The sequence below is a fragment of the Microplitis mediator genome, chromosome 8 (genome assembly GCF_029852145.1).
Source record: "Microplitis mediator isolate UGA2020A chromosome 8, iyMicMedi2.1, whole genome shotgun sequence".
Taxonomy (NCBI): Eukaryota; Metazoa; Arthropoda; class Insecta; order Hymenoptera; family Braconidae; genus Microplitis; species Microplitis mediator.
In genome coordinates, this window is record NC_079976.1 from 9079473 (window position 1) to 9097024 (window position 17552).

At 30.6% G+C, this 17552-nt stretch overlaps 2 protein-coding genes across 2 annotated transcripts; one reads left to right on the forward strand and one right to left on the reverse strand.

Annotated features, from left to right (window-relative positions):
- Window positions 1–256: 256 nt before the first annotated feature.
- LOC130673024 (dnaJ homolog subfamily C member 10-like) lies at window positions 257–7399 on the reverse strand. The gene is made up of 10 exons (XM_057477877.1): window positions 7144–7399; window positions 6879–7035; window positions 6584–6803; window positions 6207–6418; window positions 4554–4799; window positions 4036–4248; window positions 3476–3824; window positions 1124–1399; window positions 773–1049; window positions 257–695 (listed from the first exon to the last, which is right to left on the reverse strand). Coding segments are annotated over exons 1-10 (2391 nt in total). The 5' UTR covers window positions 7146–7399.
- A 1889-nt stretch (window positions 7400–9288) lies between these two features.
- On the forward strand, window positions 9289–16429 carry LOC130673022 (phosphatidylinositol 3-kinase catalytic subunit type 3). Its single transcript, XM_057477872.1, has 8 exons — window positions 9289–9497; window positions 9855–10049; window positions 13120–13760; window positions 13826–14244; window positions 14327–14799; window positions 14913–15101; window positions 15589–15839; window positions 15908–16429. The coding sequence occupies exons 1-8, from the start codon at window positions 9427–9429 to the stop codon at window positions 16306–16308; spliced, it is 2640 nt and encodes an 879-aa protein (XP_057333855.1). The 5' UTR covers window positions 9289–9426; the 3' UTR covers window positions 16309–16429.
- The last annotated feature ends 1123 nt before the right edge of the window (window positions 16430–17552 follow it).

Sequence of the window (17552 nt, forward strand, 5' to 3'; positions counted from 1 at the left end):
GCAAACTGTTCTATTAGGCCATATAATTTGACTGTTTAAAGGTGACTTACGGGATAATTAGGGTGGCTGCAATTTTCGTCTGACATACTACTACTTATGTGAAACATTTCAGAAATCTAGATCCAGTAGATTTTTTACTGGTTACTTCGTTTTTTTATTTTCGTTCCGAAAAACATTCTGATCTTCAAGTCTACGTAAATACCGTAATTCGGATGCGCCAAGATAATACCGATTCCACATAATGTATAAAATACTATTACAATTCGTCGTGTAGTTTAGAATTTTTGTTTATCAGATTCAAAATATTGTTTTTAATATCCTGTGCGTTTTGAGAGGTAATTTCAATACCACTACGTTTATTTTCGGGAGTGTAGAGCATGAGAGTTGGGTAGGCTTGAATACCCAGTTGGTTGCACTCAGAGCCAAATGTGTCGCAATTAAATTTACCGAACCCGATTGAATTATTTTTCAACAATTGGGCGGCGATTGCAAACTGCGGCTCCAATTTCTGGCAGTGCCCGCACCAAGGCGCGTAGTAATCAATCAGCCAATAATCTTTTTTGTTTTTGCTTTTGCTCTTATTGTTAAATATATTTTTACGTAATTTCTCTTCGTCAAAATTTTTTATTTTCGTTGGGAAAAAGTTCGTTATCCACTGCATCAATGCTGTGGAGTCTCGTTGACCATTAAATAGTCTGTAAAAATATATATGTTTTTTATAGTACATTCTATTATATAATTTAATTATCTTAAAAAAAAATTTATCACTTACGCAACTTGATTTAACCCAACACTCCCAAATGGATAAAGTCTAATAGTAGGATAGCTGCGTACACCCAACTCGCGACACAATTCTCCATTAGCGTCACAGTCGACACTCGCAACCTTAACATTATCTAATAAATGCAAATTTTTAGCAACAATCGTCCACTCGGGAGCCAACTGCTGACATGGTCCGCACCAGGGTGCGAAATAATCAATTACCCATAGTGTAGTATCATCTTTTCTACCAACTGTCTTATAATAATTGTCTTTATTTAATTTAATCACTGAAATAAAAAAATATTTTTAAACTTTTCTCAAAAATTAACTTGTTCTCCCAATTAACAAATAAAATAATAACCTGTAGGATTAACAACTTCATTCAAAAATTCAATGATACCAGCAGCTGTTTTCTGATTAGTAAATTGAGTTGTGGTCGTCCCATTTATTAACATTGCTGTTGGATACGAACGTATATTGTATCGTCTGCAAATATCGGCATGTACTGTGCAGTCAATTGTACCAAACTGCACAACTGATTTTTTAAATTGCATTGACGCTTTACGTAATTCTGGTAAAAATTGCATGCATGGTGGACACCATGGTGCGTACCAATCTAAGAACCAGACTTCCTTTCCTAATAATAAATTAATTTAGTTAATAATGTGTCAAAAATTCATACACAGTAAAAAATTTTTGGTGTTTGTGTAGAGAAAAAAGTCTGTGTTGAATATTTCATGTTAAATATTTAACATTTTTGTGTGTTAATTTGGTACCGTCACTTATTATCCGAAGACAAAATATCCGTATACATTTTATCCGATAGAAAAAATATCCCCGGACTAAATACTCGATAGATAAAATATCCCCGACAAAATATCTTATAATATAAATACTTTTCATATAAATAGTACGGTAAATAAAATTGGAGTGTGTGATATTAAAAATAGATCAACACATATGCTTGAAATCGTACTGTGCCCTTTTTCCACAGATTTTGGGTGGGTATTATTTTGAAAATAGGTCAACACATATGCTTGGAATGGTACGGTACCCGTTCATCGAAAACCATTCATTATTTTTTCCCTTAAAATATATTTTTCTGAACAAGATTTATCAACAGGATATTTTTTCACGAATTCTTGTCTCTTGAATATTTAGTCCGGGGATATTTTATCTATAGGATAATTTGTATTCGGATATTTTATCGCGGATATTTTATCGGGGATATTTTATTCGCGAACTACAAGTCGTGCTACCGTTAATTTAACATATTGGTGTTATGTTGTTTGATCAGTTCATTTTTAACACAAAAAATTTGAATTGAAAGAAAAGTAACATTGACTCGGTGTTACTGTCCAAACAAGTGTTAATTAACACTTTTAAAATATAAGCTTAACATAGAGTTCGTGTTAATTCATTAAAGTAAAACAAAGAATGCATTGAATTTACCGTAGTTACTTCCTTAGTAGCATTGTCTTAAGCAAGTTCTTAGCAGTGTTACATGTCTACTCACAACATCTCTACTCAAAGAAAATAGTTTTAGCTTCATTCGATTACTTCTTTACTCAGCCGTTACTCTACTCAAATATTTTTCAACTCAGTTTTAACTCTACTCAGTTATATCTTTACTCAGCTTCAATTAGAGTCCGTGAGAACTTTACTCAGCTACAACTCTACTCACGTATTTTAGCCTATAGATAAAATAGCAATTCTTTGTGAGTAAAGTTGTAGCTAAGTTAAAATATATTTGGGTAGAATTGAGGCTGAGTACAGAAGGAGCAGAGTTATATTTCCCTTGAGTATAGAGACGTTGTGAGTAGACATGTAACAGTGACAGTTACTTAAAGAATATTCTTCAGCAAGTTTCTTAGGTAGATTTAAACAAGACTTGAAGAAGATGTATTTCATAAGAATACTTGCCAAAGATTTCATCAAGTCTTGCTTAGGATTTTTCTTAAAGACTGACGGAAATCTGTAGAAACAGTCTGCAGCAATTCTTAACCAATATGTCTACTAAATATCAATGTTAGGTCAGAGTTGCTGAAGAATTGCTTAAGATGTCGGGTTTCTTTTTCTCCGAATCACTCCAAGCTCAACACACAGTACCTATAGCTGACTCAGTGGTCCTCATTTAAATTTAAAGTGCTACAAATTAATAATATTATCACTCGATAAAATTATATCGAATATTTTGTGAGCGCCACTGAATTTACTAGACTAATGCTGAATAGACTGCTCACGAATTAACGAAGTAAGGGTGGGCATGTCCAGGTATCTTGAGCAATTCTGCAGCAAGTCTGAGCTAATGCATCTTGACAGATTTACTTAACGTATCTTACGGAAGTATCTTGCCTCAGACTTGTCCAAGACTGATGATGCAGATTTGCTGAAGACTGAATATACAGATTTACGTAAGACTTCCTTAAGAATGCTACTAAGGTTGTTAAGTTTATATATACATAAATTTGTATATCAAAATACAAATAAAAATGTTAAATCAACACGTGTATTGTAGATAACATTTAGAAATATGAAAGTTTCAGAATCGGTAACAGAGACTATCAACATTTTTTCGTGTTATTTTTTTTACACAAATGACTGATATTAAGACAGCATAAAAATTTGTGTAAAATGTTGTTTCAATTCACAGTTTGTTATTCATTTTTACAAAATTTTTATTACTACATATAAATAAAATAAAAATATTTACCGTTTTGTCTTTTTAGTATTGAAATTATTTTATCAGCACTCAATGCCGCAACATTTTGTGCTTTAATACTATTTTCAGCAAACTTGGCGACATCATTTATTGTACTTTTACCATGACTTAATTCAAAAGCACCACCAGGTTTTATGACTCCCCACATTGGATATCTATTTATATTTAAATTACTACAAAGTGAACTATATTTACCGCAATTGAGTTTTCCTAAATTAACGTCAGTTATTATACTCGGTAATTTTTTCAATTGCAAATCTAAGTCTGTTGCATGGCCAATGTAAAAACACACCAACCATCCGTTCTCATTATCATTTTTTTCTAAATTTTTTTTAATATCCTAAAAAACAAAAAGAAAAAACATGACATAAAATTTAAAATTATATTTAACTTTACGTAAAACAAATGTGTGATAATTTTTTAAGATCAACAGGAAGTCTCCAGCTATCAATTTACGAGAACAAAAATTCCGGAAGTGAATATTTTAGCATTAAAAATAAATAATTTTATCTTACAACCGTGATAATATTTATGATAATTAATTTTCTTACATTAAAATAATCATTACTTATATCCTGTGGCTCTGGTAACTGATCCAAAACATCATGAACAAATTCATCAATATTATTTATATCATTAAATAATATAAAATTTTTTTTATCATTATTTTTAATATTATTTATAAATACTGCGCCAGTTGTCTCTAATAATTTGTTGCAATTATTTTTATTACATTCAAAAATACCTGTATCAATAATATTGTCCTGCAAATAATATAAATTTATTGTGGTGTGCCGTCAACTGATCCTAACAATTTTATACCACGACAAGTGACCCCACCGACATCTGATCCCATCAACAATTGATCGTCAATTGATTTTTATCAACAACGAATTTACTTTTTATATTTATAACAGTGAATTTTAATTACTCATGTCATAGTAATTAATTAATAATAAATTATTTTATGAATTTGTCAGTGGGATCAGTTGTCTGGAATCAATTGTCATGGAACCATTTATTTAACAAAATCCAAATTTATTATTATTAAAAAAAAAAAAGTACTTACAAACATGGCAGTTATTTTTAATTGCTCATCATTATCAAAACAATTACGTTCCTTTCCACATGTAAATACTAGTAATGGTTTATCGTTATTATAATAATCTTTATTATTTTCATCTAACAACTTAATTAATTTTTTCCATTTAGTTGATGTTATTTTTTCAATACTAACATCAAGATGTTCCATTATAAATTCGGATATTTTCTCATAAGTTTTTTTACTAGTATATCTTGTACCATGATGAGAATTCTATTTAAATTAAAAAAAAAATCATATACATTTTCATGATACTATGATACTATGAAATTTTCATAATACCCCTGGTTAAAAATTCCGATTGGGATCCGATTGAGTATAATCGGTTTCAATCGGAAAATAATATTTTTATTTCGTTATTATTTTCTGATTGGAACCGATTCATTCCGATAAAAATTTTGAATGGGATTCAGTAGGTTTCAATCGGGAAATATTATAGTTTCGAAAATTTCCGATTCACTCTAATAGGATTCAATCGGAAATTTTCGATCAAATCCTATTGAAGTGAATCGGATTTCTCAACCAGGGAAGATCAAAAACTTCAAGCTTCAGTGTCTCTACAGTCAGTCGAAACAAGATAATTTCTATCCAATGCCACAAATGAATATTAGCAAACGCGTAAATTGTAAATGCCTCTAGTCCGATGGCAAAAACAAACTTGTTTCATCCCTTGGGAAGGAATGATAGTATATTACATACCCAGGGAGGAAAGTAGGACAGTTCAACTCATCTATGTAATTGGCAACGCGGATTGGGACGTCCTAGTTTCTTCTGTGGTGTGTATACGATTTTTTACTTGATCTGCACCTGAAAGTTTAAATGTTTGCCTCTGTTCGCGGGAAGAATGGAGTGCGTTAATTTTTATAATTTGTTTTCTCATAAAAGAAAAGAAAGACTTTCTTCCCGCTAAACAGGGTAGGAATTTAAACTTTGGGTGCAGGTACGGTGAAAATTTTTCTGCCTGCTGACTAAAGGCATTCGCAATTTAAACTCTGATACTTGTCATTTATTTATTAGTAATTTCAGACTTTTATGAAAATGAGTGTGAATAATAAATAGTATTTAGACTTTTTGCTTAATTATTAATTGCAAATGACCATTAACGCTTACGCTAATAATTGATCACACCATTGGTTTGAAATTAACTTGTTTCTGACTGCTGACTCTGAAACTTCAAGTTCCAATGCAGGTAATCATAAAAAATATAATGCGTAGAGTCCCTGATTAAAAACTTCGATTGAAACCAATGAATTCTGATTGAAAGTCTATCGGATTTCAATCGGATTCAATCGGAATTCAGCGGTTCCAATCGGAGTTTTTAATCAGGGGTAAGAGCACCAGTACCCAGCCCCTGATTAGCAGACAGCTGGTCATATACTTTAACATTGGCTCAAAATATATATATATAGATATAATTTAACATGAAATGGCTGGCTACTAGTTTGAGGCTCGGTATTGGTGCTCTTACCCTAATTCAGGATGGAACACGATTTCAAACTGCAGGTGATGTCAGCCAACTACACCCTGGTCTAAAATCGTTTTGTTTCATTCCTTGTCACACAATATACTATTTATAACACCCTATAAAGAAAACAATTTATAAAATATATAAATAATTACTTTAGGATAGTATAATAATGTTGGATATGCCTGTATATTAAGACGACGACATAATCGCCAATCATCTTCACAATTAACAGCGCCAACACGTACAATACCTTCAAAATCTTTGGCAATTCGTCGCCAATCTGGCGCTAAATGATGACAATGACTACACATTGGCGAATAAAAATTAATCATCCATATTTTTTCACTATTTACAACATTGTCATCTTTAAAATTAAAAAAGAAAAAAAACGTATTAATAAAAAATAAAAAACTTTATCAGTTTTAAAATACTTAAAGTAATTTCTCATTACAGTTAATGATATAAAGTCATTAACGATAAATATAGAAATAGATTTAATAGTTTTGTTTTCTTTTTTTTTTATCTTTACCATAATCATTGGTATTGAGAGTGACCACTTGAGGATCGTCGTCGTAAATTCCAAAATTATCTTGGTAATAACTCCAAGAGTGATAATTTTGTCGACCAAATTGATCATTATTGAGACCTTCTTCTCCATACAAGTCATATTTTTTACGCAATTCTGGATCTTTTAAAACTTCATATGCTGTCGTGTATTTTAAAAATTTTGGATGAGCTTCTGGATCATCCTAAATTTATAAAAAAATAATAAATAAATAAATTTTTTTAAATTACTGACGAAAATAATTTTTTTGAATACATACAGGATTTTTATCAGGATGTAAATTAACAGCAATTTTTTTAAATGCTTGTCTTATTTCTTTTTCATTCGCTGTTCGTTTTAAGCCCAATAATTCATAATAATCATCACAGAACGAACGATTTAATATTAATAATAATAATAATAATATTTGCTGGACCCTATAATTAAAAATTACTCGAAAAATTAATAATTACTCGAGAAAAAAATTTAATTAATTAAGTAATTTAATTGATCAGTATCAATTTTCAAATAATAAATGTACTTACATGGTGATTACGTTAGTTATCAATCACAAGTAACAGAAAAAAACAGAACAATCTAATAACACGTTGCACGCTTTTTAAACTAATGACTTGGAGTCATTTCTATTGAGTGATGAGGGGATTCGGTGTTTAAAAAACCACCCACACTTTTAAAAACAATGTATATACATTTCCTTATTAAGTGCCACAACAAATATATATCATACACGTAATCCCGTGATTGTTTGGTCGTATTTTATTCGAAAAATAACAATAAACACTATTGTTATTATAACAAAAACATTAAATGAAAATACGCAAGTTCAAAATTGTAGTTATTTGTTTAACCGCATGGGCGCGAGTGTTTTTCCAAGCGCGCGTAAATTTAAAAATTTACAAAAAAGTAGAAATTAAAATTTCTTAAATAATTATTAATTATTTATATTACGTTGATGTAAAATTATAAATGATTAATTTGGTAATAAATAATTTGAATTTTTATTAATTAAATTCAAAATTTGCCGCCGAAAATATATAAAATGGCTGACTCACCAACCGGCTTCAGATTTAGCTACAGTAATCCAATTTAACACTTTTTACACTTTAAACTTAATTAATTTACTTAATTTAATTTAATTTCATAATCTCACGACTTTAATTAACATAAAAAACCACAAACATGATAGAAATTTTTTCACAAATTAAAAACTAACCCAAGAATTGCTACCTGTTTCATGATACTAAAGTTAGCCGACGTCTTTATTTTTGGTTCTTTTCAAAATGATAAATTTAAAAAAATTGATAGAAAATATGATAGAAAAATATTTAAAATATTAAAAACAAAAAAAAAAACACGCAAGTGTTATAACAAACCTTGGTGGGGAAATAATATGCAGAAGGGTGTCCTAATACACTTGGAGATTTAATTTAAATTGCTCCAAGTGCATTGCAGCTAAAAAAACGTCACTTAACTGCTATTTCCCACCAGACGATGCCAGATGATTGGGCTCAGGAACTCGGAAGTATCAGCATCAGCAATTCGCAACACTTTACACTAGCACTGAACACTCAATACTTAACGACACCACAGACACTTTGCACTATTTAAATTTTACAAACTATTTAAATTTTACAAGCACTGCACATTTGAATTAAACAACGAATAAGAGCAATAAATTTTATGGATAATTCCGCGAATTAACTGCAATAAAATGTTTCAGTTTAAACGTAAAGAAAGATCTGGACTACTACTGCCGTTGTCGATGATACTGACTGCCGTTATCGAACCGTCAGTTGACACAAAGCAATCGACTTTACAATTCATTCGATTACCCCCACTTTAGCAAAAATTGGAACGTTGAATACAGTGACACGCAGTAGCGCCATCTTGGCGCGAAATTTCAAAATTGAAATTTAATAATTTTATTAAAATTTATTTGTGTCATAATTATAAATTATTAATTTGGTAATAAATGATTTGAATTTTTAATAAAATTTAAATTTAGCCGCGGAAAATTTTTCAAAATGGCTGACTCACCGACCGCTGCAGTAATCAAATTTAACACTTTTTACACTTTAAATTTAATTCATTTGATTTAATTTCATAATCTCACCACTTTAATTAACACAAAATATCACAAACACTTGGCACACAAATTTTTTCACAACTTAAAACCTTAACTGCTAACTTTCACACTCACATTATTTTGTAATTTTAATACTTTTAAAAACATTTTTTAATTTAAAAACAAGTACACACTACACCGATCATTACACTTGATCAATAAAATAACATAAATTAATATACATAATAAAATATATGAGAATAAGAAAGACGTACACTTCAGAACGTCTTTACAGTTTAAGAATCGCGACATGACTACAGTTGAGCTGCAGCTTAAAAAGTTTCCCGCGTTTATCCCCACTCCCGCCATTTTTAAAATAATTCAAATTTTTTATTAAATAAATAATTTAAAAAATGTAAAATTATTATTGTTGATGTTTTAAATAAAATATTTTTAGCTCTGTACTTAAATTCTATTCACCATTTAAATTAAAATTACCTGCGTAAGGTAAGCTATTGACGGTACATAAAATAATTTTTTTAAATTTCATTATTATCAGAAAATAATTTAGCCATCAAAATAAATAACATTGTAGTGTTCATGAAGATTCCATACTCCATAGTAGTGTTAAAGTAACAGCTGACTATGACAGATGTTTTGTTATTATCAATAATAAAGTGTTGACACAAATAATTAATTTAAAAATTAATATCTATTACAACAATTAATAACTTCTGCAATAATGGATGATATAAGTGATAAATTTTCATATGTTTATAGTTCATCTTTAGATACAAGAATACAAATAAAAATGTAAGTTATTATTAAATTTATTAATTAATTTTTAAAAATTAATAATTATCACATAAAATTATGTGGATTATTTGAGAGGTTATTATTATTTTTTTTATTTTTTGTATGACGTGTAATGGATTATATTTCTCTGCTATATTTAGATTTGTAATCGTATATCTTTCAGAGAATAAAAAATGATAATGATTTTATTTGATTATATAAAATAATCAGTGATTAAAAATTTATGTCAAGTATGAAAATTTATTTTTATACTTAATGTGATAATATTAATTTTAAAAATTATTCAAAATAAAATATATGATGACTGATGACAAAATAATTAATTTATATATTTATTTTTTATTTCTACAATAGAGGAACATTAGAAGGAGTAAGACAACGTCCAGAATATGACAAATTATTATTAGATCCGATGATTAAATTCTCTGGATTGTATGGTGCTGGTGGTGGAAAAGGTGACTTAGCAGCATCACTACAAATTTGGGGTGGCGGTCGTCCACTTGCATTACCAGTACATACTGCATATAAACATTTTCCCGTACGCTGGAAGTAAGTTATTAATATAATTTTACCAGGTTTTTATTCACTCGCTTTCATGTGTCTGCTCGGGTGGAAATTTTGTAATTGATTTTAAACTATCGTCCCGATGAGCTAGACTTGAAATTTGGAATGTAGTTCAGAATTAGATGACAATGCAAGAAAGTGCAAAAAAAAAAAAAAAAGAAAAGAAAACGGAGAAGAAGTGGAAGAAGAAATAAAAACCAAATTCGAACTGGATGTTTGTTACACAGACCCTGATGGCGCAGATCTATTGATGATCCAGATCCCAATGATTCAGATCCCGGATATCCAGATTCCCATTCAATAAATTCCCGATGACACAGATTTACTTTCTTGCTCACTGACCGTAAATCTTACCTTGTCAGCACTCCCTTTATGAGAATTTTACTCACAGGACACTATTCAAATTATAGGATGTTTCTGTAGTGCAAGCGAGACACTAAAAAACACGGGAGTGCTGAAGGATTAAATCAAAAAGAAAATGTAAGATTCAATAATTTCTATAGAATTTCTAAGGATTTTTATAGAAAATCAGGACTCATCACCGTCTAAGAAAATCCATAGAAAATCTGTTGACAATCAGAACTTTCTACTATCTAAAAAAAATCTACAGAAAATCTTGGATTCAAAATTTTCTTTTTGATTTAAAATTTACGGTCAGAAAGTAAATCTGTGTCATCGGGATCTGGGTGATTGATTATCTGTATCATCGGGAATCTAGATATTTGGGATCTGGATGATCAATACATCTGCGTCATCAGGATCTGTGTAATATACATATCCCCCAAAATTCGTATTCGTTTTTTTGTCTGTTCGGTACAAATTTTTATGATCAATTTAAAACTAACTTCTGGATGAGTTGTATTGAATGTAGCTCACAACTGAATGACAGATAAACAAACACCATGTAATGAAGATGCAATGAAGGAGATTGAAAGAATGCGACGACTAGAACCTTCAGCACCATGAATAAAGTCACGTATTTAAAGATTTCAAGTAAAAAGGATCTGGCTTTAATTTATTTTAAAATTTTCAAGTATAAATCTTATAAAAAATGATTTTTACTTGCTTCTTAATTTCATTTTTCATAAAAAAAAAAACAGTTAAATAGTTTGATATATTATTGGTAGGTAGATATATCAATTTTATATTTCAGACATGATCAGGTGAAAAGAAACTGAAATAAACCTGAAAGTTGTTGCATGACTCTGTCATTATCTTCTCTTGATGTTTAAAATCGATTTAAAAATTTCAGACACACAATCATAAAAAGCAGAAAATAATTATCGATATAAAAAAAAAAATTCACTATGCCGCGTTTTTAAAACGGACTACAAAGTATAAAATAATTTCTCCGAGCCTCATGAAGATTTAAAACCGCATACAGATTCCGAACGTCTTACAGATAGTCCTAAAAATTTATGATTGTGAATTTTTAATAGCGATGAAAATACTTGTAAGATTTAAAACGAAAAACGTGGGGCGCATGCAATATATAACTGTAAGAATTGTAGAGAGCAGCTATCAATCAGAAAACTCACACATCGGTTCATATCATTTGCAGCGCAAGAAAATTGTTAGTTGAACTAGAATAGAATAGAATTTGTATCACTACATTTGTGTTTAACAAAACTGTTTCCTTACACATGTACATAACAACATTTAAGTAATAACATACACTTAGATTTTATTATTTGGTTTCTCTCTTATTTTGTGTTGACTCCACTACCTGTTACTACCCCTTGTTTCTATTGCATTCTCCTATTTTACTAAGTCTATCTCACTCTCTGCAGGTTTTATAACAAATATAATTTTTATACAAACAAAACTACTTGGTTTGCAATTCTGCACGACCCTCCGTATATTATATGTCTGCAGCGCATTGACAATTTTTGTTATATATCGCTTTCTCCTTGAACGTTCTTTCCACCTCCCTTATAAATACGCATAAGTCTTTTTTTACCTCTCCTTTTAATACTTCTATGATTGTGTCGTTAGTCAGCCCTGTTCTTTTTTTTTCTTCCACCTTCATTTCTATCCCCTTCGTAGATTATTTTAGTAATTCGCTTATTCCTATTTTCTTCAGGAATTTTTCCACTTTTCTGCCCCACTTTGTTAGATTTTTATTTATTATTTCCCTCATCTCGTTTTTTATACAAATTTTTGTCCATCTGTTAATTGAACTATTAATGCATCAATTATCTGTTGCATTCGCCGCACGTTTTTCGTTTTAAATCTTACAAGTATTTTCATAGCTATTAAAAATTCACGATAACAAATTTTCAGGACTATCCGTAAGAAGTTAGAAATCTGGACGTGGTTTTAAATGCATCGTTTATTTGAGAAGCCCCATAAGTCATGTATTGTACGAAAGTGGTTTTTTTGAATTTTTGGGTTCTTTGGATGTCCCTCTATAGAAATCAATCAAAATATGCATCAAATCAGCGTTTAAAAAAAAATTAACGGGGTGACAGCAATTTCATTTAATTGAGAAACCCCATAAGTCAATGACTTAAATAAACATATGCAGTTTTACTTTTACAGAAATAATTTTTTTTTTTTTTTTATTTAAAATTCGCGCTTTTTTGGAAAATTAATTTCAAATGTTGTTTTATTGTTGACTGTTATATGACTAATTAAAATGTTTAAATTAATTATAATTTTTTGTAATTTCTGAGTTTCAGAGTTCAAATACATACTTAATACTTCATTTTATCAGTTTAATAAATGATTTGAGTGGAAACATTTAAAAAACAATGATTTTATAACTTTTTTTTCCGTTTCTGTTAAAAAATTCAATTTTTTTTGTTGGAATCTTTTTCAGAGACGCTAACATTATTGTATTCAATCATTTATTTATTATTTTAATGTCAAGTTTTCCAAAAAAATGTTTTTTGTGTTTTCTGAAATATTTTGTTTTCTTGACTTATGGGGTTTCTCAAATAAACGATTCAAATCTTCATGAGGTCCCGAGAAATTATTTTATACTTTTAGTTTATTTCGATAATTTATGATAATTGATAAGTAAATATTTAAATTATTTTTTCACAAAAAAAAGCTGGAATCAATGGATAACTTTACCAATATCATACTCGGATTTACCACGAGACGCACAATTAGCAATAACAATATACGATTGCGCTGGGCCAGGTCGTCAGATAGCCGTAGGTGGTACCACGATATCACTCTTCGGTAAACACGGAGTATTTCGTCAGGGAATGCTGGATTTACGTGTCTGGCCAAATGTCGAAGCAGATGGATCAGTACCAACGACGACTCAGGGCAAAGCTCGCGACGCTGGTAAAGAGCAAATGCAGCGTCTCGCTAAATTGGCTAAGAAACGTAGGAACGGACAGATGCCACGTGTTGATTGGCTCGATCGATTGGCCTTTCGTGAAATCGAAGTTATTAATGAACGTGAGAAACGTGAATCAAATTATTTATATCTGACAGTTGAGTTTCCCGAAGTTACCATGGACGGATTTCCATACTCGATTGTTTATTATGAAAAAGATGGGGACGAAGTTGTACAGCATCGCGCCCAACCGGATGTCGTAACGATACCGGATTATGAAATTTTAGCTGAAAATTTAGTTGAAGCTAAACATCACAAATTAGCACGTAGTCTACGCAGTGGCGGTAATACAAGAGAAGTTAAGCCAACTTCCACTGTACGTGATGCGCTGAATACTATTTTAGGTAAGACTTAAATTTAACATTTTATTTTTATAACTTTAATTAATTAATTAATTTTTGTTTTAAAGGATATCCGCCAACAACGGCATTGACTACTGAAGAACAAGATTTAATTTGGAAGTTCCGATATTATTTATCGACACAAAAAAAAGCGTTGACTAAATTTGTGAAATGTGTAAATTGGAAGGTAGCAGGGGAAGAACGTCAGGCGCTGGAGATGCTGGCCAGCTGGAGTCCTCCGGATCCAGAAGACGCACTGGAACTACTCGGTCCAGCTTTCACTCATCCGGCTGTCAGAAGATATGCGATCGCGAGACTAAATCAGGCAAATGATGATGATCTGATGCTTTATTTGCTCCAATTAGTCCAGGCATTGAAATATGAAAATTTTGAAAGCATTAAAGCGGCAAATTTAAAAATAGTCAGAGAGAGTGAAAAAATAGAGAGAATGGATAAGACTGAGCAGTCAAATAATTCCATGTCCACGGTACAGAATTTTTATTTGTAATAAAATCAAATAAATTTAAAGTACAATAAAAAATTTTTATTTACTGTTTTTTTTTTTTCAGTCAAGTGAATCAGAAACGAACCAATCGTCAAGTCAAGAGTCACCAATGGATTTGGCATCATTTTTGATAACACGCGCGTGTCAAAACTCAACACTAGCCAACTATCTGTACTGGTATCTAGCAATTGAATGTGAAGATCAACCAGATCCTGCGATAACAGTAAAACAAGACACACGCGTGCGTGAAATGTACGTGACAGTTATGAAAATGTTCTCAATGGCCCTGACTCAGGGTAACGTAATCTGGCAAAAACGCAAAGCCTTCTTAGCTCGTCAAAAATTATTTATCGATCAATTAGTGGCTCTTGTAAAAGCTGTCGCTCGTGAAAGTGGGAACAGAAAACGTAAAACCGATCGTTTAAAAGCTTTATTGTCTGAGCAGGATCAAAATTTTAAAATTAATTTTTCAAACTTTGAACCAATACCATTTCCACTTGATCCCGAGATTTCTATCAAAGGAATTATTCCCGACAAGTAAGTATTCATTTTTTTTAAGCTTTAAATTTAAAGAAAATTTCACCCATCACAGTGGCTATCCCCCGTACAAAAAACATATATATTTTGTATTTAATTAAAATTTTTTTCAGAGCAAGTCTTTTCAAATCAGCACTAATGCCATCGAAATTAACATTTCTCACGACAAATAATACTGAATACATTGCAATATTTAAATATGGAGATGATCTTAGACAAGATCAATTGATATTGCAAACAATTGCACTGATGGATAAATTATTGAGACGAGAAAATCTTGATTTAAAATTAACTCCGTATCGGTGAGTAATTATTATCCAGGTCCACAAAAAAAAAAAAAAAAAAAAACTGGTGTATGCTGAGTGTCAGACTATGATTGAATGGCGTATTTTTCCTACTGAATACGAACCTGAAGTCATAATTGGAAGTCACACAGCAAATAATCGAGAAAAACTCAAAAATTTAATAAAAATCACAATTTATCATCACGCGGTTTTTGTTTATTTCTCTTTGTAGTATCAACTGTAATTTGTAAATGCATCGATTCATTGCCTATTGTGTCTCATTTAGGTCTCACATAAATGAAATAGATTTTTTATTTTTTGTCTTTGACAAAAAATCAGTACATTTACCAACAGAGACTTGCTACCTCGGAATTTTCGGACTACTGCCTTTTAATAGAATGTGTAGAATGATTCGCTAGTCAACATTTCGTGTTATCGAAACCAGTGATAGCGCGAAATTTAATTATCAATATTTTTTTTTTTAAATAATAATTATTATTTAAAGAGTTTTGGCAACGAGTACAAGACATGGTTTCTTACAATTCATCGAATCTATAACAGTAGCCGAGGTATTGGCCAGTGAAGGATCGATTTTAAGTTTTTTCCGCAAGCATCATCCATCTGAAACTGGACCCTATGGAATTGCGCCGGAAGTTATGGACACTTATGTACGCAGTTGTGCTGGTTACTGCATAATCACATACGTATTAGGTGTTGGCGATCGTCACTTAGATAACTTATTACTTACTACGTCAGGTACAAATTTTTTTTAATAAAAAAGAAAACAATTCAAAATTTCGTTACTCAAAAAATTATTTTATCAGGTAAATTATTTCACATTGACTTTGGTTACATTTTGGGACGTGACCCAAAACCGCTGCCACCGCCAATGAAATTAAGCAAAGAAATGGTTGAGGCGATGGGCGGCGTTGGCTCGGAACATTACCATGAGTTTCGGAAGCAATGTTACACTGCGTTCCTGCACTTGCGTCGTCATGCAAACTTAATACTCAACTTATTCTCACTTATGGTCGACGCGAGTGTCCCTGACATTGCCCTGGAGCCTGACAAAGCCGTAAAAAAAGTCCAAGATAAATTGCGCTTGGATTTGAGCGACGAGGAAGCTGTTCATTACGTACAAAATCTTCTAGATCTATCTGTCACCGCCGTAATGGCGGCTCTAGTTGAACAATTGCATAAATTCGCTCAATATTGGCGTAAATAATTCATTGTTTTTTTTTAACATTATTCTGGTTGTATTTTATTTATAATTATATATAAGATGTAAAGTTATATATTATTTTTATACAAACAAACAAACAAACAAATAAATAAATAAGTAAACAATAATTTATATATATATTTTTTTAAGTTTATTCTGATCCATTAATTACAATAATTAATTATCAAATTTATAATGAATAAGATCATGATTATTTTTGTCAATATTATCAATTATTTCCTGAGTGACAAAATTAAATATATAAATATTTAATGCTAACAAACAGGAAGTTTGATTAGTATTAGCAATTTTATAATTTATTGGCTCTATACATTTATTATTATGTTTATTAAAGTAACCGCCAAATTTAGTGAGCTCTCGTACATTATAATTTCTATGAAAAACATAAATACTCATATCGTAAATGAAACATAAAGATTTATACGAATGACAATTTGCCTGAAGGTTTAAATATTGATCGTACTTATAATCAAGTTCATCAAAAATTCTATTACTTTCAAAATGTAAATTAACATCATGTAAAAATGAACATTGAGATCTAAGCCGATATAAACATTCATCAAATAATGGGTCAAATGTTGCTAATAATATTTTCCCACGATGTTTCTTCACTATGTCTGTTGGTTCCCAATTTTTAACTAAACGCCAGCCACCAACGTTGCGATGATATTGATCTATTTTATCACACGCATTGATTTTAACATTTTCCATATCTTCTGGGTCGACAACGTCGTAATTTATTATTAAGATGACAAATTCACGTGGATAAAAATGAAGAAATTGTTCTATTTCATAGAGTATATGGAACAATGTGAAATTTAATGGCTTTCCTTTGGAATAAAGATGCAAAAGTTCGTCTTGTAAACGGACTGTGACGTCCAGAACACGGATCCCAGATTTCAATTGATCGGTGACACTTAAATCCTGAGTTTTAATATTCAAATTCTCGGTTCTATAAGTCATAGACTGACAGGTACCGACTAAAGACAAGTGTCCGATTTGACGCTTATTTGGTAAATCTGATATTACATGTTGACGTTCTTGGTAACTTTTGTAAACGTATTTTGGACACTCTGGTTGTGATGATGGACTACACGATTCAATTTCACAAACGTTTATAATATTTATTATTAAATAATAAATGAATAATTTAAACATGTTGTAATATATTAATAATACAAATAAGTATATACTTAAATTAAATTTTTTTACGCAGTAACGATTTA